Source organism: Strix uralensis, chromosome 3 (genome assembly GCF_047716275.1).
Source record: "Strix uralensis isolate ZFMK-TIS-50842 chromosome 3, bStrUra1, whole genome shotgun sequence".
In the NCBI taxonomy this organism is placed as follows: Eukaryota; Metazoa; Chordata; class Aves; order Strigiformes; family Strigidae; genus Strix; species Strix uralensis.
This window is the reverse complement of record NC_133974.1, coordinates 26,470,265-26,492,932: the sequence shown is the minus strand read 5'-3', so window position 1 is coordinate 26,492,932 and position 22,668 is coordinate 26,470,265. Positions and strand designations below refer to the sequence as shown.

Here is a 22,668-nt window from a genome sequence, read left to right as displayed (position 1 = left end):
TTTCATTTGCTTTCTAACTGATTCTCTAACTTAGTAATACTCTTTTCTGCCCACCCTGACCCTTGGCATTAGGATTTGTCAGATAATTTCTGTCCATTTATGGTTTTACAAACTTTTAACAGAAATGTGACAGTAAAATTAAAACTACTAAGAGCTGAACCTCATTCAAATTTCTTATCTCAGGAAAAGACAGTACGCTGTAGAAACAGGGGTGGTGGTGTGTGTGCAGGGAGCTATTATTTTATTTGCATGGCATGGACAGGAATAAAGTTTGAGGGGTAGGAGGAGGCAGACAGAAGAGACTGTTATGCAAAGTGCTTTCAGCCTTTGCTTTTCATGGCGTGGAGAGACAGCCATGCAGCTGCTAGTGGTATTTGATGTGACTTTTAAGTGTTCTCCAAAAGCTGCAGTAAAAAGGAACAGAAAGTCAGCAGTACATTAACTCCATTTTAAATATTCTGTCTTAACATCATTGCCTGTGATTCCCTTCCAAGGTGAAGCAGCCAGCTGCAACACTCAGCTGTGCTGCTGTGGCTGGCTGGGGACCAAAGTCAAGAACAGAATGCCCCAGTCCACTGAGCTTGGCCTTTAGCAGGCTGGAGCATCATACCAGCACCATCCCACAAGCAGTTTACCAGTCCTGGATAGATAATGGCACGAACAGAAAAATGTTCCATCAGCTGTGCAGCAAACAGAGCGCCACATGTTATCTACACACTCCACATGTAACACTGTTTTTAAGATCTGACACCATTAAAGGGAAGTGTAAGTCTTATTCTGTACAGTGACACTCACTACAACAACCGCTTTCAGGAAGGGCAAACTCAGTTTGGTATGAGAAATAATGCATCTACTATACAAGACTTCCATGTAATTGGTAAGTCATCATTCTATGTGAGCTCAGCTAGGTCAAACTTTGATAAATGAGGGAAGACTGGAATCAAAGTCTTCCTTCATTTATCAAATTACTAACCAGCTGCAGTAAACTGGAAAAATACTGAACCACCTTTTCCTTGTTTAATTTGTGAACTTGGAGAAATAAAGTTACTATTGCACAGTTTGCTTAGGGACACCACAACACCTCAGACATTTTAATGCTCAGAAATAGATCTGTACTTCTCAAACAAATATGAGTATACAGTCACGTAACGTAAGAACAGACAAATTACATATTTTAAGATCACCATTTGCTGCATACAATCCAACTACATAAACATGTCAGCTCCCCTATGGCGCAGGGTTACAAAGCTAAAGAGAGGCAAGATGCCATACTAGCTATGTATTTGGCTAAAAATTCAGTAACAACCAAAAGGGTGCACAAGCTGATGTTGAATAACAGAAAAGACAAAGACATACTTCCTATGTTAAAAAGTCAAGCAAACTCTGGGATATCAAAAACGTTTATCAAAATTACAACCCAGCCTCACCAGGTGGTGTAAGATGAATAGGAGCTAGCTGCATTTTGGTGGAAAAAGATAGGGGGAAAAAAAAATTAAGATCCACCCAAAAATAATAAAGCCAGTTTTATGAAAAGAAATAGCTCTACCTAAGAAATCAAACCTGGAACATAACAGGTTAATTTAAGTGATTCTTTTCTTTTCTTGCTATTAGATAGCTGCCTCCAAAGAAGAATGCCAGTTATGCAATTGTATATAGCTCAAATTCCCCAATTTGTATTGCATTTCCTTTTCAGTAAGAGATCAAATATATGAATGCTTTTCAAAACAGATTTCTGGAAGTACTGTTTTTAAAGTTATAATTTTTTTCCGCTGCACTTTAAAAGCCCCTCTCTCAGTCAACAATGGATTATGTTTACAAATATACTTCCTTTGTGCCTGAATTTTGCTCTCCTGGACATCCAGAGCACGTTTATTTCCAAACAGGATGTTTACCTGAGGTAGGGAATATGAATTCCGTGAGCATGGCGTAATTGCATGGCTCTGGAAACTTTTAGTGGAGTGTAAGTGACATCACTGACAGAACATCAACAGGAAGGGCAGGAAGTGCTTTATGTTTTTGCACTGTTTGGTGTGATAAAAACGATAAAAATACCTATTAGCTTGCACTTCAGTCCTGCTGCATCCCGTCTCAGTCATTTAAACACACACGCATCACCACTGTTAGTAAGCTGCCCTTCATTTGTGTCACTGAATTAAATATATAAAAATATATATAATCATCCCCCATTAAATCTTGTAGAAAGTTTAAGTTTTGAGGAATCCAAAGCTGAACAGATTTAATATATATGTTTTGATTAAAAATGTAGGCTACGTTCAGATTAATTTCCACAGGAACCTTCTTTTAACAGTCAATATAGCAGTCAGGAAACTGAGCGCCGGATATTCCAAATAGCAATAGTAATTTTCCAAAATCTTGAAAAAAAAAATTTCTGGACACCTAGTGATAACGGATGGAATATATATCCTGTCTGTATTTTAATTAAAGCAGACTTAAATCACCACCAACGTAATGACTACAGGCAAGGACAAAGAGCAAAATATTTCCATGCAGCAGACCAGTCACTTTAGTGAAAGAAAAATGTAGAGAATCAGAGTCATTAATGGGGACAAGCATTAGAGAGCAGAGAAGTCCATCTTCTCCCAATGAATACCCTTCGTGAGGTATGATATGGTATGACAGTCCATACTTATTTAGGGGACTGGGACAGCAAACCCACCAATAAAAAGAAACTGTGAACAGTTTTCTTATTTCCTCTGCAGCTTACTCTCTTCTTAACATAGCGATTTTAGAAGAAAGGATGGCAACCACCCATGCTCCAGCTTAGATTTATAGCTTACTCACTGAGGCACTCATCCAGAGACAACAAACAATTTCAACCATCAAACTGAAAACACTGAACCCAGATTTCCCAAGATCTCGGGGGACACTCTAACCTCTTACACAATGAACAGACAGTAGGAACCTCAACCACTACCTGTGCTCTAAGATAAAATGGTGAGACAGTTCACACCCTAGCGATGGACACCATATGTGACATGATCCAAGACTCTGAACCTCTGTTCCAATTAGGTACCTACACCCAAGCTAGAAGGCAACATCCGATCACTGGGAAAGGCACTTCCTTTTCTTCAGCATATTAGTTAGGCAGTTCATGGATCTGTACCTCCCCTTGCCCAGTGCTCTCTAAACCCCATCCAACTTACCTTAGCTTTTTGGAAGCACAGTTTCAGTGTCAATGGCCACACAAGGGCTATCTACTGCCTCCTCACTTCTTCCCACCCATGGCTGTATATTCAAAACTTTCCCCCTTTTGCTGGTTCTAGCAATCAACTGATCTGACTTAACTTACAGATGCAAGAGTGCAAGCAGTGAGAAACGTGCAGCCAAGGATGAGGGAGACAGTAAAGCCTCCTATTCAGACATATGTCTGTAGCTGCATACTCTTCATACATTTCTTTACAAACTAATATATAGTTCAAATCATATCCAGCATAGTAGTGTTCTCAATATCCCCCATCCTCTTGGACAGGGATGACAGTCAATTCAATCAAACTGAGTGTTTTTTGCTTTTCTTTGTCTGGGTGGCGGCAGTGTATGTGGGGAGCAGAAAGCAGATTAACGTTCAGGGAACAGGTAAAGATCTAAGAAGCCAAAGGAGAAAATATTATTGAACAGACACTTTGGAACAGTTACCCAAAACAATACATTTCTATTCTAACAGCTAAGCACCTATCTAAATCCTGAGATAAATACTGTGAAGCCTTTTCTGATCACCTAGCAAAACATACCAATACTTCCAAAAATATCCCCCTCTACATTTTATTTCTGTATAGAAACAGTCCTGCTTTCAGAAAAAGCAAGGAATAGACATGACAAATTCAGAGAGGATTTTAGGGAGGTAAAGCCATCTACATTGTTCTCCACCATTTTAGATTAAAGATCACATCCACTCAGTCTGTTGTCTGTACAATGATCATGGCCCACTGATTCTTTAGTAATTGTATACTTTTGTGTCACATCAGGTTGAGCTCTCAAACTGAAAGGAACAAGAGGAGCATTATGCAGGAAGAGGAGAAAGTAAAAGGTAGTAATAGGAAAACTGTTAGTCTCAGTTTTTTGCTTAACTGAAGTCCAAAGCAAAACCATCAACACTTTCATGGAGGCTGGGATCTACTTTTCCTCCACACTACACTAGGCCCAGTTTTCCTCTTTTATATTGTGTTAAATCCAAACAATTGAAAAAAAAGTAAGTACACCACAGCAATGTCAATTGACTCCCAATTTGTGGCATGGTAAAAAAAACCCCATACATAGAAAAAAAAAAGTCTGTTTACACCTACTGCTAAGTGGGTTTTTGGACTGTACAAAGAACAAGGTTCTAGAATATTCTGAAATGCTTCTAACAGACTCTGCAGTTTTAATTCTAGTAATAACACCCATAAGTAGTATTAATTTAGAAAAATAAACTCATTCTTTAATAACTGTCTCTCAGCTAAGATACACAGCTAACTACACTGAGCGAAACCAGCTATTTTCATGTTCAAATAAACAAGTGACAGCTCAGAACTACATCTTCTCAGCATGTATGATAAACAGAAGGAAAGTACACCTTACATATTTGACCCACAAACAGCAAGGAAAAAGTGAATGGGCTTACCTGTGAAAAATACCACCCGTACAGCGGAAGCCATTTTAACCCATCTTTCAAGACATACCGGACATGCCCAAGAGCATTCTGCCTAATTGCCAGCATGTCCGCAATAATCCAATCAACTGCAAAGACAAAAGCCCAGAATGTTTAGTTGAATTAGTTTTTAATTGTCACTGATGAAACAAAAATCACATGTTGTATATATAGGTATCATTAAAGGTTTCTGAACTAGAAGTTCTAAAGTAGAAGTTCTTACTCATTAGGGCAAGGCTGGAAGAGACACAATAAACAGATTCTTTAAATCTATGAAAGTGTCAAGACAAACAAAAAAAATTACAAACCTGTACACTGATGATTTGATAAATATATTACATTTTCTTTATTTTTTGGCAAATCTCCATAGATTATTACCTAAAAAAAGAGAAATGTAGTATTACTTTATTTTCATTGCATTAGGCAGTGATGAGATCCAATGCAGTAACTAGCTCTTTACTAGGAAAACTGCCAGCAAGTTAGCACCATTAACACAAAAACATCCCATCACTGCATCAGTCCCCATCATGCATACAACTGACTTATCAAAGCAGTGACTATTAATTCATGAGGGCCTAAGAAAGCCATTCTGTTCTTGTGCCTCAGACCTAAAACTGGATTCATGGAAGCTGACCTATATGCACAAGATCCCTATGTTAATATAATTAAAGGTAAAGAGGAATCATAGACATGTACAAAACCAGCATTTAACTTTATACATCTAATGAATAAAACATGCTTTGGACAGACACTTGTTATCATTCAATCTAAAATGGTAAATTTTCCTGGGTTAGATCAAGAACAAAATCTCAGTCATTTGCCATGCTTTTAACCATCATGAATGAACAAAAAAGCATGAGGTTGAGGGGTGTCTTTAAATTGATCTTCAGCTTCCAGACAGAAGGTTTTGCTGTTTTTTTTTTTCCTCTGCTATGCTAAAGACACGCTTTTAACCTTGTAGTTTCCCACCCCTGAAAGGTAATTGTCTACCAGTGAAATAACCTTCTGAGAGCATGACTACAAAGTAAGACGCTGAAGCAGTAATCCAATTCACCTTTTAAAATGGATTCAATTACTTTTATTTCAAATATAAAATGAGGAATGCATGAAACCATTTCAATTCTGAATTGAAGAATCCATGCAGCCGTTTAATTATCTTTAATGTATACTGTCATTATCTAATGAAGCTTAGTTTTCCCAACTAGTACATTCTAGGTAGCATTCCCCCCTTGTTCTGTCAATACCAATGGCTGCACTCCTTATTTCTAGAAGTTAGCCGTATTAAACATACACTCTTCTTCAAAATGACTCCACTAAAACACAAAGTGCTATTTGGAAGGTTTACCCACTTATCACCTCTTCCCTAGCCTGGACCATCTGGGAATTTTTTCAGGAAGATCTAACTAATATTCAGATCTTGATTAATATAATTTAGTATGCTGAGTCTTGTACTGATCCTTACAGTCTCTATAAGCGTCTCTGGAAATCTACCCATCTCTCAGTTAACCTGGCATGCTGGATGGGTAATGCCTTGTATTGTAACGCTAGGCAAAAAACCCACATAAAACTAAGTTTTACATTCATGCTGTCCCTTCTTCTCTGAAAATGCAACTGCACTGTTGATCAAAGTTTGTTTTCAAAGCAAGAAACCAAATATTGGCAAACCGAGATGTTCAGCAAATATGTGAACAAGAGATCATGCAGCATACAGTAAAGAGCACATTACTTTTTTTTTTTTAAAAAAGGCACACACAATAAATTTTAACCAAATGTTATTTGTAACAAGACAGTTGACAAGTATATTCTGAACAGTATCCAAGAAATTCAAACAAGATTTTGCTGTAGGAGTAGTTTTCTCATTACAGTTCCAGGAGAATTTATAACTTGACTGCTGACACTCTAGGTACCACACACTATTTAGTGCAAGGTAGCAGTCAGAGGGTCTTATCTTACAGTTCAGGTGCAAAAATTCCACTGAAATAAAAAAATATCTTCCTACTATCACTTATGGAGTTAAAGCTTCATTTTTCAAGCGTACACTTTCCCAGCAGTGTTACATACTAGGTCCATAAATACATTTCTCTTTAATTTCAAGTTAAGACTCCACTATGCAGTTTCTGGCAAAGACTGCTTTAGAGGAAGGGAAAGGCCCAATATAGCAAATCACTAAACCAGAAAGTCCCAAATGCTATCTGTGCTTTTTTTTAAAAATGTAAGAAAGTAAGAACAAAACAAAACCTGCCCTCAACACTGTAAGAGCTGCCCCACACAAGAAACAGAGTTTGAAATATACAATTTATAACTTCAACTTGTAAATTTCCACTTTAATATACAAAGTCAAAATCTCAGTGTAATCACACTCACAATTCAAAGCATGCACTTGTGACTATTGCATGAGTAAAAACAAACATAAAGGATCATTCCCTTAAAAAAACATGTACAGTTGTGTCTGCCAAATATAACAGTTAATCTGTATTCTTTTTAATTTCAATAAGATTGGATCTAGTTCACTTTTTAATCCCACGGGAACACCCACTCATTGTTACTGTAAACAATGTCTTTGTACAACATTGTATTTTACCAAAAGTTACATGTGTTTACATGTAATGAACCAAAATTTTTTACTCATGATAGAACACACAGCCACACTGTTGTACAGAACTAAAAAAAAAAAATTTAAAATCTATCTTTTCCTATTTATAATTACTTCTCATTAAACCCCAAAAAGTGGATATTTTATTTCAAAGCAAAGGAAGGAGTGAGAAAATCTGGAAACTCCATTTTGTTTGTTCAGATGGTTGAGCCTAAGAGAGCTTTAAGTGCAGCATCATTCACTTCAGCACTGCCCGTTTCAGTAATCCCCAGAAAATGCTCATGCAGTTCATGAAAGAACAGCAAACAGCTATTCAGGTACTAGACACTTACAGCTAGGAACTGAGCGCTACAAATTTACAACTGTCATTACAATCAGGTAAGAATGGCAACTTCCAACCTGCATTCTCTAGAGGCTTCTTCAGATTTCACAGGAGACACCTATTCTATGGTCACCCACAGAGCTCTCCTCCCGAAAATGAAGCATTTTTGCTTCATTGTTGTGTTTCTGAAAATTTTCATAGACCTTCCAGAGGGCTAACAGTTAAGAGCTTTGAATCCTAAAGGAACATTGCCCTTTTCACTTTGAGATGATGTCTGTAGAATTCACCTGCTTGTTGATAAGCAGGGGAAGAGTCCCCTCAGGGCAAGCCCTTCAATTTCTGATAATCTGATGCTTTTAGGTGAACGAGAGCACCTAATGTATATTGTAGCTGCAGAAGGAAATGATACAGTACTCTTCTTCATGGACTCCAAAGAACCTCTGGCTCCCTGCTATTTTTTGTAGCTAACTTGCAGAATTCCCTGCTGCAGAGACCATGCAGTTTCTGGTTCGTTCTCAGTCTGCCAGTGCAGAAGAGATCTGGGGACCACTGTGAAGGCAAGCATTTGCATGATTTACCCAGCAATGCAGAAACAAGTGTCCACAGCGCCAGGTTGCATGCATGCCCCTCCTGAAGCAACCCAAAGGGATCAGAGTAGCTAAGAGACACCTAGTCCTCCTCAGAAGAACAGTGCCGTTCCTAAGGTCTGCAGAGCACCAGCGGGGGTGGTCTTCCCCTCTGCAGGGCACTTACTAGCCAACACCAGGGAAGCTGTGTGGGACATGCTTGGGAGGCAATTTTCAGTTTCAGAAGCTAACATGCCTAGTGTTTCAGATATTTTATGCACTGCTCTCCAAATGCCACAGTATACATACGTTGAATGTATGTAGCAGCTTGAAAGACTGAGAAGATAAATGCTCTGTCTGCCACAATGAAGCAAGTGAGGAACCTATTAATTTGCATAGGTGCTGCTTTGTTTAAAAAAAAAGGCACAATGAAGTAAAGCAAAGAAAACAAGTTAAAAGGAAGAGCAACACAGCAAGCCAAAGCAAGTAGAGATTTGAGGGAAAATATTTAAAATGCAGATTTACAGTCTAACATTGCAAACATTACTTGGATACAGAACATTAAGGTGTGTGCTTTTAGCCATGTTTTGGTTGCTTCACAGCCCAGTTCACAGTAACGGGTAATACAGTTACTGTTAATATGGGTCCTTCACATCTGTTTACATAGCAGCGCTGTCAAACTCAATTCATTGAGGTCTCAAATAAAGGAAACTGGATGCTATGACATTCCTTTCCATGGGAAGCCTGGTACCCAGCCTCTCTGGATGCCACACACCAAGCTGTTCACACGCTCAGAGGGTACAAGACGCAACTCAAAGTGTTATGGCCAGAGGAAGCTCTGATCCACTAACAGGAGGTTACAACAAGCTCTCCTGATGGGAGTATTTACTAATTCAGTGATAGGCTGACCTAGGCATGCAAATAGAAGCACCTGGGTGATCTGGTGACACCAGTTACAGCTTCCCTAGCAGCCTCTGCCTCTTTTAGTGCAATATACTCAACTATGGCTGTGCTAATGTGGTAGGTCACGTAGCAATGTAAAACAGTCCTGCACAGCAGCCATATCTGAATAACTCATAATTTGCATAGGTTTTCACTGCAACAAGGTGGACACTCCCTGTTTAGAGTCTTATTTCTTGCTTATGAAATCTGTACATACCAAAGAAAATTAAACAGATCATTTAATCACATCTAGCTACATCAGCTCAGTAAACAGGGCCACAACAAAAATAACTCAAGAGGTAAAATTAATCACACTATCAGAACCTGCTTGCAAGTCAACTGGTGACTACATCAAACTCCCAGCAAAGAGATTACCTTAATATGATAACTGCATGTGGCTGATAATGGGGGCAGTTCAGGAGCTGATCTGGCACTTCTGCTTCAGTGGCAGTAAAGCAACACAGTTGCTTACTGGTGGTAAAAACTCAGGCCTTCTCATCTCATGTCCTATCACATGTTCATCCTCCTTCCTTCTCTATTCAAAGAAACTAGATGTAAACTGCAGAATGATGCTCCCTTCTTTGCTGTTACTTCAACAAAACTGATGTGCACTGGGGGCACTTTGCAGAGGTGGTGGAGCATTCTGATCAGGAAAAACAAGCTTCAAGCACAGGCAATAGCAACTGGAAAGGAGGCTAAAAGCAGTAGGATAACAACAGGAGAACATTCCTTCCCTCTCCTAGAGGATGAGAAGGAGAAACAGAACATTCAAGACATCAACACTTTACTTAAAAGCAACCATACAAACTTCATATACTCACCTGTGCTACCCTCACAACAGGCACTTCTCTCCATTTTGCTATTTCTTCCTGACTGCTTTTATAACTGGGACTGCATGCTCTTTGGGACAAGAGCATCTTTGTTACTTGGGCATGACTACAACGCTGAGTGCTTATTAAAATAAATAGTATCCTAGGATGTATTTCTCATCTGTTTGTTAAAAAGGCTAGATATAATTTTGTGGTGAAAGGGTGGAGCTTGCATCAAGAAACCACCAAAAGCAACTACCAGATACAGCTTCTGAAGTCAACATGTAATCCAGTGCAATCTGACTTCTGCAGCATTGCTGCAGGCATCTTATGGGAAGTTGTTTAAATTCTCTCAGTTTAAAAACCTGTCTGATGACACAACCAGTCCTTTGAGCTTCTACAGAAAGTACCTCAGATCACAGAACCTATTTATCCTGTTTGACAAGAAGCAGGCTCAAGACAGGATACAAATGGGGAACTTGTACTTGGTGCTGACAAATTTCTCAGGTTTTCAGATGTTCTACTATAAGAATTTCAAATGTTTATTTTCCTTCACAGAAGACAGAGAAGCACTTTTATTCACATTTAACAGATACGGGTTTCACTTGCCTACAGCATAAGAAATATGAATAGGCCAGAAGGAAAAAGGACTTTCACGTTTTAGTTTTTAGTTGCTTTTTCTCTAGATCTAAAAAAAAAAAAAAGTATCATTTTTCTAAAAATACCTTTAGGTCACACACAGTTTTTAGGTAATGGTGATATTATTGCTACACCTCATAACCTGTTTAGTTATTCATTCAAATATTCTGCAGCTATGTATTTTAATGAGGGTCGGTGAAGAAACCCATTGCCACTGAACTCTGGGGCATATTGAAAAGATTCCTATATGTATTTTTTTTTTTTAATAAATCATTCATTTGATTGAACCAGAATGCAGAGAACTTAAAAAAATAGTTACTGCCATTTTATTTTTTGCAAGAAGATTGTATTAGCCACCTATATGGATTATGCAGGACTGAATCATACCATCTGATGTTAAGTATGAAGTCTCTACATTTTTGCTTTTATACTAGCTTTTAGACTTAGGGTCTAAATTGACAAACTTAGAAACATGAGTGGTTATGCTTCATTCAGTGGTACTAGCTACATGTATAGAAATCATCTAGTTCTGATGCAGACTGTAAAAGCTTTACAGTTTCTCAGCTGAACTAAAGATAATTGACCCTTGAATTATGGGAAAGCTCCTGGAAGAATCAGAATTAATAAAATCTTAAAAGGAAATGCAGGTACCTTGTGAGCTAATGAAAACAATATATTAATAACAAAATTTATTATAGTATCAGTGTCAGTAAAAATACAGCTTTAGAATATTTTATTCTGTGCATATTTGACCACCTCTATTTTAGCATAAAAAAAGACTTGCAAATATTTAGACTATAAGAAATAAGTTGTCTAATTTTCTAGAGTTTTATAGTGAATTATGTATTTTTCACTGCGGGCAGGCAGTCTGAAGAAAAATCTTGATAGTTTCACTGACATCAGCTTATTGAAAGAAATCAAATAAAGAGCAATAACTACGACACTTACTTTAGAGCAAAAGCTGAAAGAGTTTCATACAGAGAAAAGTTAACTAAAATGTATATACTCAGAACATCTAGCTACAGCAGCAGGCTCAGTGATGCAAACATTCCCTGCTATTCTGAATACTCTTTAACACGGTTACTGTAATTCTAAAAAACCAACGAAAAACCTCCACAATCCTGTAAAATGAATGAGACAGTTGTCAACAGATGAGCACTATCATGTGTTTTAATAGACTAGCTTTGTTTTCAATGCCTACTACCCCTGCAATTTTCACAGATGCTGCAGAGTACTAAGATGTGAAGGACTTAATCCTACAGCAGCATTACACACCCTTCCTTACAGTTCTCCCCAAAGCCTCAGATGGTGACTTAGAGTAGAACATTACAAACCAATTTATTCACACCAGTCTAACATTACCTAGAGAGTGATGTGTAGTTTCGAAACTTCTATTTCAGAGGGTGATTCATGTGATGATTATTGTTTAGAGAAAGGGCATGTGATAGACCAAATTTCTGGGAAATATCCATAATAACTGGAATATCCAATTTGAGCAAAAGGCTAATTTCAGAGAAAATAAGTTTCCACAATACCAAGTATATTGGGGAAATTTCAGTTAGTTTAGACTTAAACAGTCCCAGACGAGGTTCAACAAAACCACTCCAGTGGTTATCCATGTCACATCAAACAAAAGCAGGAGCTCTTGGCTTCTAGGAGAGCTCAGTGCTGCAGAAGGGTATTCACAAAATCTTGATACTTAGCCTGCCAGCTTTGAATTGCCGGAATCTAGCCCACCGGAAGCAGATCTTAAATCCTATCCCACCCTAACACAGTGCTCACTGCTGTTAGAAGGTACATCTATGGAGCAGGGATTTCTCTCTTCTGAAAACAAACTGCCTAAAAATCTTTTTCAAAGAAGTGGTGGGGATACGTGTATGTAGAGAGAACTGATGCATCCTGTCAGTTGAGTTTGTGCTCTAACTCACTAAGTTAAAGAGAGGTATCATGATTTATTCCCTTCTGGGCTTTGTTTAAGTACGGGGGAAAAAAAAAAAAAAAAAAAAGAGCTAAACTTTTTTGAGGTCCACAGTCCTGTAAGTATATGTTAAATACCATTTGGCAGTACTCTGTAGATTCAGGAGCTTTGCTTCTGAATTCTGGTAATGGTTATACATGGGTTGGGAACTCTGCTTTAAGCACACAGAACTACTTCATTCCTACCTGGACTCCTTAGCTATCTGAGAAACCTTAAAAAAAAAGGCATCTGTATAACTTAACTATTTCAGTCTTGGTGACAGAAAAAAGTAGGACTTATCATGAACGTAGTTTTAAGATTTTGTCATCTAAATTTTGAATAAACCCTATTTTCAGTGCCTAAATAATTTACTGGACCTTTCTTTTGATAAAAGTGCAGTTCTATGGCATGGACCATGGAGCAGCCCACAATTAAAATCAGTGACCACTTGGGAAAGTCAAAATTCGAGCATCAAAATAACTTTTATTATAAACCACTAGTCATTACATTTCTTTAACAAGTACTACACATATTTCAATTATATGTAGCACATGTGAAAGGAGATTATTTATAAACCGAGATTTCAACAGGAGGGTTTTTCTGAACATCTGATATCTTGGTATTACACAAAACCTGAACATGCTTTCTAGCACGAGAGTGGAAGGAAGTATTCCACTTGTTTCATTAGGAGAGAAATAGTCTCCCTTATATAAGCCTTTGGCACCTCTGAAGATTTCTTCCCACAGATTTTTGTAATTTCCTTAAAAGAAAGGAAAAAGTGACCCACATTCAATGTAGCTATTGTTTATTACTCTTCTGTAGTGGAAATACACAATGTCCATGTCCCATCCATCTCCCCCAAAATAGCAGCTATGGTCCCTTGGCACATTCTAGAAATGTTCTCCTTTGTGCACCACACACCAGCCAGAAGCAGGAAACCTTGTGGCGGTTTGCAGTATTCCTCTAGCTAGAGGTCTTTATAATAGGAACATTGCTTCTAAATGCCAAGGACTCCAAGGAGCAGCTGACTGTATCTTTATTGGCAATACTCATACAAGCATTTATATCAAGTACAGACAGAACTGGTGTGAAGTTATCAGTGAGTTGACACGCATGGGAAAGGGGATGATTAGAAACCTCTACGTCCTCTGCTTGTGATTGTAGAATAAGGTTTTTGAAAGCTCCTCCACACATAATTTTCAGTATTTAGAATTTAAGCACTATGGACTTTCAAGGTGAGGCAAAGGTATCATTACACAGCAAAAGAGAACACGCAGAGAGGTTGAGCTAGCTGCAACTAATCTGGCTCCAGACCTCAACGCAAGAAACTTGAATAAGCCTCAAAAAAATAGCCACTGTTAAAATCACTCTAATATCTGCACACCACCACAGGGTGTAAATGAGCCAGTTCACCTACAGCTTGCTCGGGACTGTGCGCTATATTTGCTTACACAAAAAGAAATATGCATGCCCTCAGGTTCCCAAGTAGCATTAGAAAATGGGACAGATAACTCTTAAAGTCAATCCATAAGTTCCAGAGGAAAAATTACTGCCACTACCACAATACAGTTCAAAGTCATCCAAAACAATTATTTTTCTTCACATCTAGTTATGTGATCAAATACAGATTTGATCAAATAATGGATAGCTAATTTTATGTTTAAAAATCAAACTAGCATACGCTCTATGATTTCCTAGCCCCACACTGAGGAGCTACTTATAACAGGGAAGATGGCAAGTAATATGTGACAGAAGTGAAATGAACAAAAGAAGCAAATAATTTGCCTGTTTTTTTATCTCAAATCTCTTCATAGCATAAATTCAAATTGACAGAACAAAGATTAAAGAATATTTTTCCCCTGAGAAGATACATTTCCTCATAATTGTAATGTCAAAATCCCTGACATTTCAGCCTACACTAACACAACTAAAACAGAAAAAAAGGATACCCTGTAAACCTGAGGTAAATAGTTTGAAATTATTGGAGTCAAATGTTTAACTATGAATAGAATCTTCTCTTGGCAAGAACAGTGTCTGATGGTAGAATATCAGGAGAAAAAACTTCTCAATTAACAATCATCCTTACCTAAAGTATCTCGACACATAATGTAAGCAGAAGGAAGGGCATGGAAGCACACTGTAAAACTCCATGGCCCAGTATCTACCAAAATGCAGTTAAATGCAAAAAAAGAAGAAAAAGTGTAATTTAAAAAAATGTGATAAATACCATTTTTATTTTCAAACATAACAAATTATGCAAAATCAGGACATCTTATTTTAAAATCAAACCATGAGATTGTAAAGCTTACTGGCCAAATACTTGGAACTTTAAGTGCATTCAAACCTGCCCTTTGACTCCTTAGTTTTTCCTACCTGACAAATACTTGACTTTTTAGTATTTTCACAAATATAGATAGATAACTTTAAAATGTAAACATACATATTAGTTTTAAATTGCAGACTGCAATTTAAACTGTTAGATAAGGCTGATATAAAATTCAGATTCAGTTGTGACTTGCCAATTTGAAAACATATGACAGGGAGCTCTCCACACAAAGTTTCTAATTTATGAACCCAAACAGCAGTTTTGGTTCAGGCAGCTGATACATGATTTCTAAAAATGCTAACAGACCTCAGTTTTAATTTATTTAATTTATTTTTCATATATTGGGCAGAAGGTGCAGGATGATCAGGACCAGCACCGAATGTGGAATCTCTGCATACATTCTTTCCAGATTGCCCCAGAGCCAAATCTGCAGCACACCAGAACTCCAGACAATATCCCAACAAACAGGGAGTCATGAAGGACTTCATTTTCACCTTCAGAATGATAGCCAAAGGCAGGCAGAACAAAAATTAAGATATACGCAAATATATCTTTTGCAATATCTAAAAAAGAAAGATCACAAAGCTTACATACCTAATGTATCTATTTTTGCTGCCTCACACCACAGTTGAACGTAGGAGTCTAAAATTAGGCATCCATCTTAATTTGAAAGTCACATCCCTCAGGCTTAGCAGGCATCACTTAATTTCTGCCACAGTGACACACAGGACTTTGTTGTATACTATAAAAGACATATACACCTGCAAACAGTTGTGCACTGAAATCTCTAATGAGATGAGCCAGGGTAAACCGTCTTCACGGAGCCAGTATCACATCATCAAAACTTCACTGAGCTTCTTTCAGAAGTTTACCACACAGAAGTGATTCACTTCACTACGTTCTCCAGTTTCTTGTCAATCTTTGCACTGCACCAATGCCCCAATTTCTATCACTCCCCCAAGACCTTTATTTCATTATTTCTACCATCTCAAATACACAAGTTATGATTATCTGAACCTCTCAACATGCTTCACAACAGCTAACAGCAGCAACATGAGCAGGTGCTAACAAGAGTTACATGGAATGAACTAGGGAAGCGCAAGCCCTTGGAGGCTGTTCAGCTCCCACCTGAGGTTGGAGGCTTGCCTTGCCTGCAGCTCTGCGCCTTCCCACTCAGCTCCCATACCATTCCAGTACTCCTCCACTCCTGAGCTGCCAGAATGGGAGGAGAGCTCAGGGAACTCAAGCACAGGTTCATAAAACTAGGCTCATGCCAAAATGCAGTTGCCAGCACTTTCCTTCCAAACACACCTGGACACCGGTGAAAAGTGACATCTCCTTTTGACCTTCCAGTTATGGCATTTGCCCAGGAAGTGGGTCCTCATCTTGAGAGGAGTCAGATCCTGTCACTCACATCTACCAACAGAAAGCAGTTAGAAGATGAACCTTTACCCTGTGTTGATGAAGCCTGGTTATGACGCCTCTCTCACTGTGGAGAGGGAAGACCCAGGTTCCTAAGAGATGACAACCCACCTCACCAACAGCAACCAGAGGCTCCTCCCTGACATGAGTATGTTGCAACTTGGGCATTAGACTTGCGCTGCCTCTTTTGCTTCCCACCTCCACCTTCAGTCTTCCCAAATTATGGCCATTAGACTTGCGCTGCCTCTTTTGCTTCCCACCTCCACCTTCGGCTCTCCCGAATTACCTGCTGGATGCCTGAACAGCTTCAAAAGGGAAAATGAGGAGTAAGTAAAGACAACCTTGCCTGGGAAGGCTGCTGTCCTGGCAGTAGAGATGGGCACAGACCTCGTAACCCTTACTTCCAATGAAAATTGGCCAATAGCTAGAAGACTAAGCATCCATCCCAATCTCTGACACCGAGGTCTCCTCAAATTTCCTAGGAAGCATGGCATAAAACACAGCCCAGGCTCTACCCCACCGGACAACATCGTCAAGAGTTCAGCACCACAGTGTCTCCGCAAAGTTTTAATTTGCTCTAATCTAAAGTAGTTTTCAACCTCGTTGAGACACAGCAAGAACAAGCTTCAATACCAATCCAGAAAGCACATTGCATTGTTTAACAGGGATCTCTTGTCTTTTCTAGTAATTGTTAGAAATACTACAGCTCTGCTAAATAACACTGAGGTAGCATCTGATTCTCACAGCCCTTCCAGAGTCCTGTAATAACAATGAAAACCAGAATTTCATAATGCCTATAATGAAAGCACCACTTCCAAAAACTCCAATTCAGCAGTAAGTGGGGGTAGGGAAGACAGCTGACACAAGCACTGAACAAAATCCATGCACATTAATTCAGTCATGGATTTCATTCAACCGTCAAAACCTTTCAGATGGAAAACTATCCTTTAGGAAGCAGTCCAAGCAATTATTTCTTTATTATTTCTTCACCGTCACTCAATACAAAATACCAAACACAATTACAACAAAAAAAGTTGAAGAACATTTAGTCCTCATCTGATCTGAAACATGTGCACAAACACAATAGGCATTAATTTCATCACCCTGACTGCAACGGGGATAAAATGCTAAGGGTCACAGAGAGATGACAGCATTCATCATATTGAATTACTAGTCCTTTCAGCCCTTCAAACGTCCTAATCACAGGCATATTTGCAGTCATTTTGGTTTTCACATTCTATGGTAAGATGCAACTGCTTACTGTCTGTATGAAATGTGAGAGACCAGACTTCCCTAGTACAGTAAAGACAAAAGCAGTAACACAACCACAGTTCACAGGCTACTTGCTGATTTAGAAACTTGGGGCCAAGTCAGCTATTACGACAAGCAAATGCAAGTCCTCCAAAGTGCCTGAATTGCACCTGTTTGTGTCATTGACTGCTTTGGCTCATCACTGATAAAATTAACATCCTTTGCTCTTGAAGACCTTCTACTCACTTTACATAGAGTTCAAGCATCTCGTATATATTCTTCCTAGAAGAGGGTACTGTAGCACTCCTGCAGCTTGCAGCAGGACAGGTGGGGAGCAACACAACTGCATTTGCATCAAAAGCAACATAAGGCCAAAGCAGGACCATTCCCTCTATACTACTTTCCAACAGAGGATATTTACAAATTTTCATTACTGTGAGTTTATAATCCTGGAGATTGTTGAAGAGCATTGTCACAATGCCACATATGGATTAATTGTATATCGTCCTTAATAAAATTCATGGATATCTGCTAAACCGCAATTGAACTGACAAATTTACACAGCATAACAGGATTTCACTTTACAGGTGTAATGGCTTTGTCCAGTTTACCTCATTTGCAGTATTGCTACGTTCTGGGTTGCTTCTTTTACTATACATACTGGTTCTTTGATTTTCCACAGCTAACTCTTGCATGATAGTCAGCAAAACGGACATTTCTGGCAATACGTTAACAGAATTCTAATATCACTGGAAAACCTAAACTGATTCCATCTTAGCTGAAGTTCTCTTAGGCTTTGTAAAACAAATCATTTTGGTGGAAAAAACCCAGGTCTGACCCAAAATTTACAAAGGGAAAGTATTTACAGTATAAGAAAGTAAAAAACTTTTACAGTTACTTCATGAGCCACTCTCTAAAACATAAAAAGTCAGCAAGGGGTCACAGCAATTACAGCTCTGTAACTATTTTTTGATCGCAAGTCAAATACTTAAAAGGGAATTAACCAGTCTTTCGAGACTTTCTGTCATGCAGATCAGGTTATCACCTTATTTAGGTACATTTCACAACTGAAAAGAATTTGCTACATAGATAAAATGCCTTCCTAGCATGAACTATAGATTTTGTTTTAATAAACTTGGCTAAAAACATCCAAGGAGAACAAAAAAAGAAGAAAAAATACATTTGTGCATACAGTCATGAGGGGGAGATTTAGATACTTGATGGACTAACAGCAGATGATACACAGAAACATCACTTCCTGACAGATAAATAAATACAAAATAAATATCAAGATACACTAGTATTTCATTCAGTCAAAAAAATAATCTAAGTTTATGATCCAAAGCAACTTCACTCTGTGAAGGCCTCACTCACATTGCTGGCAATTTCAGCAAAAATATTATTTTAAGATCAGACACCTCAACTATTCACAACTGCCTTAGAGTGTTATCATACTGAAAAACTACAAATACTCTATCCGTAATAAGCCAAAGAATGTTAAATAGTACATAACATTAAAGACTTTTTATATAGGGTAAAAAGGCGGCAACACTAAGAAGTCACTTAAGCCACTTAAATCACTTAAGGCTTTGATTCAGAAAGTCACTTAAGCATCTGCATAATCCTAATGACTACGCAACAAATTCTAGTATTCTGATGGATGAGGTTTTTGGCCTCTCATTTATCCAGTTACAAAAAAATATCCCAACACACTTCGATCAACTGAATAAATTATTAGACCTGAAAGAGATGCTGAATTCCTCCCTCCCATGGCTATTACGATGTCTTAATGCTGGCAAAGCCCTACAGCCACCTTTCTAAAACCACACAAGTTACTATTCTTGCATTGCTTTTTGGGAATAAGTGATTAAGTTCAATGATGCTACACTTCTGCATCTAATAACATGCCTTAAAACATCCAATACCTCTCAAGTTACCATCCCAATCTCAAACACTGGGGCACATGTTTAACTTTCCACTGTGAGTTTCAAGTTAAATGTTTTCATTGTTTGCAAGAGCAGGTCTGAAAGGACACCCTGTTTCTCCTCCTTAAACAAATGGGGGTTATCTTCCACTGAAACGATACATAAATTCTAAGGATTCTACTTCTTACCTCTCAACATAGCTATATTTTCCCTGTTTTTATTTACCTTTCAGTCTCAGTTACTATTTTACTTATGATATATGCCACAGTGGTTTTGTGGGCTCTCTTGTTTCTGTTATCCTTTATTTCAGCTCTGTATGTATCATCTCCTCTTCTCTTAACATCATCTATTACTTACTGTGACAAGGCATCTCTATTTTAATGTTGTCCTAAGTGATCCCTTGTACTGTCTCCCACCATTTTTTTTTGGTGTGTGTGTGGATGAAGTTTTATCAATGCAATAAAAGAAAACAGAGGTCAACAGATGACAGCTGCCTTTCTGTTTCTTTTGGTTAGCATTTTTGATAAAAAGGCTTTTTTTTGGATAAAAGATCTTATCAAAATTTCAAAGTGGTTGCTACTCTGTGCACACACTATTTGTAGGAAATTTGAGTAATTTTTCTATTACAACTGATATCTTGATTTTTGTCTCTCATTCTTGGAACGCGTTGAATTAAACTACTATACTGCTACTTTCAGCAGATAATGACCAAGGTGTGTTACTACACATCAAGATATCTGCATTAAAAATGCTACATAAAAAAGAAGGCAGATGATAAAACAGTAAGTATTTAATCCGTGAACTCTTGATCCCTCTTCACTTTTTTTTTTAATTTAAAAAAAGGTATGTAAATTGCTAGTTAATTTGGACAAGACATAAGGGTGAAGTTACATGAGTTACAAGGTGAATCAAAAACTAATCACTAAAAGAAGATCTCACTTCCATTTTGTATCTGTTCTATTTACCCTGATATCAAACTGTGCAATTCTTCTCTCTTTAGCTGGCTTTCCGGGTTTCCTAGCGAGTTGGTATGAAGTGAGGCCTACAACTGATGCTCAAGAGTGGAAATCAGGGGATACCTAGCCTGATTTTGAAAGAAATGCTTCATAAGAGTGGACGAATGCTTTAGTTGTAAATAAGAAGGACTTATTTGTACCTGCTCTGTCACCTGCCAGTCAACATGTAAGCACTTGTTATTCTCTACTCCCTACCTTCAAATAGGTTTCCTTATATTCAGACAACTTTGAAAGTCAGGCTTAGGCACAGTAAGTACCTGTCATACACATAATTCTTTTTACATGTAGAATTAAAAGTCTCCTTATTTACTTTTCAAGTTACAGACAAACAGATAACCCTTCAGAAATTTAACACTTCCTGAGGTAAGTGAAGTGTTATTATTTGAACACAAATACCCCTCTGGTCATGCAAGAGAGGCCTCCAATTCCAACTCATTAACCTGAAACCTTGGACTTCAGTTTCTGATACACTGAATAATCACAATCCATGGCTGACCTAAAGTTTAAGGGCCAAAGACTTATAGGGGGTAAACTGCACGAAAACTAAGAAGCTGTAGTATTTTAGAGGTTAAGTATTCTATTTATTAAAAACTTGTGTGTATATTAAGTACAATTATAGTTGATTATAGTTCTCTTATCTGCTGCCAATTTAATACTACAGATGTGCAACACAGGCCACAGGGTTCAAGTGTGCAAGGGAGGCTGCCATTCAAGTGCTGACAGAGCACGGCCGGTGTCGCATCCCTTCCGTTTTCCCGACCTGCAAAACGAACACAACACCAACACTCTGTGAAAAGCATCACCAGCGGAGCGGCACGGCCGCGAAACACGGCTGTCCTCTGCGGCCCGGGGCCGGGGGAAGGGCACAGCCCGCACCTGCCGCCGCCGCCGCTCCCTCCCCGCGGACCTCACATGGCGGCCGGCGGGCCCGGCGAGGCGAGCTGCGTCCCGCCTGCCGGAGCGGCCCGGGGAGAGGCAGCGGGGGGGCAGGCGCCGGCCGGGAGGCGAGCGCGGAGCCGCGGGCCCGGGGCCGACATCACCGACGGCCGCTCCCCGGCGGCTGCCGGCTCCCGCGGCGGGGGGACGCCAGGACGGTGCCCCCCTCCCCTCCCCGCTCACCTGCACGCCCGTGTAGTTCTCGAAGAAGAAGAGCACCATGCTCTGGTAGATGGTGTAGAGGCGGTCGTCCACCTCGCGGTAGAAGCGGGCGGGCAGCACGGCGGAGAGCAGGCGCCAGGCGCCCCAGGCCAGCACGTAGGTGGGCGCCGTGCCCATCATGACGGCGGCGGGCAGGACGTAGCGCATGGAGTAGGTGTGCAGCACCAGCGACAGCAGCATCTTCCCGCTGCCCCCCGGCCTCACCGGGACACCCACATGGGCAGCGCGCTCACACACAGCGCGGCAGCCCCGCCGACCGCATCGCCCGCCGCGCCGGGCAGACCCGCCAGGCGGGTGGGGAAGCAGCAGCGGCAGCCGCCACCGGCAGGGAGGAAGGGAGGCAGGCACGGGAGCGGGCACCGACTGCGGCTCACGGCTCCCCCCGCGCCACCTCCGCCACCATATTGCCCGGCCGGAGGCGGAGCCGCACCGGCAGGAAGGCGGCCCCTCGGCGGCTGCGGGGGGACTTCCGGGACGGGCGGGCGGCGCCCTGGCTCCGCCTCGGCCGCGACCTGAGGGGACGGGCGCCGCCGCCGCTGCCCCGGCCAGCCCGATCTCCCGCGGGGGCCCCCACGAGCAGGCCCAGGGCCGTGTCCCTATCCCCCGCCCTCGCCCCTCGGGCCCGGTGCCCAGCTACGGCAGCCCTGCGGGGCGGGGGGTGCCGGCTGTTCCCCCGCCGTGTGGCAGAGAGCTACTGGGCACCACGCGAAACGAGTCACACGCGCTTATAACTGATTAGTTGTAACTAGTATTCATTTTAACCCGGCATAGGTTAGAAGAAAATTGACTTCCCACCCCCACCCCCCCTTTCTGCCAGGAGTCCAAAGTGGAGCACCAAGAGAACTCCTCACCTTTGCCAGCTACAAGCACAGCGGCGGTCAGGGGCTGTACGGATCTGGAGGTTACCGTTTGCATTCTGACTCCCCCAGGTTCCCACAGAGGCAGGCAGCTGCCTGCCCCACATCTTCTCTGATCCCCAGTAACCTGGTGACAGCAGCAGCCAGGTGTACCGGCTACTTTTGAAGAAAATGCAAGAAGTCTTGTAGAAAACAGTGTAATATCCTTCCCAGATGGAGTTTCTTATTGAACTCTAGCCC

At 40.2% G+C, this 22,668-nt stretch overlaps 1 protein-coding gene across 3 annotated transcripts in view; it reads right to left on the bottom strand.

Moving 5' to 3' along the window:
• AGPAT5 (1-acylglycerol-3-phosphate O-acyltransferase 5) overlaps nt 1–22,003 on the bottom strand; it is a 58,261-nt gene extending 36,258 nt beyond the window's left edge. For 2 of the 3 annotated variants that reach the window (XR_012628020.1, XR_012628021.1), the window contains exons 1-3: nt 21,533–22,003; nt 4,954–5,023; nt 4,619–4,734 (exon numbers count right to left, since the gene is read on the bottom strand). Coding sequence is in view for 1 of the 3 variants with exons in the window: in XM_074861700.1 (XP_074717801.1) it covers nt 4,619–4,734; nt 4,954–5,023; nt 21,533–21,751 (405 nt within the window). In the remaining 2 variants the exon portion in view is untranslated. The remainder of the gene's footprint in view (nt 1–4,618; nt 4,735–4,953; nt 5,024–21,532) is intronic. The other variant, XM_074861700.1, reaches the window with a different exon arrangement.
• Between the last annotated feature and the right edge of the window lie 665 nt (nt 22,004–22,668).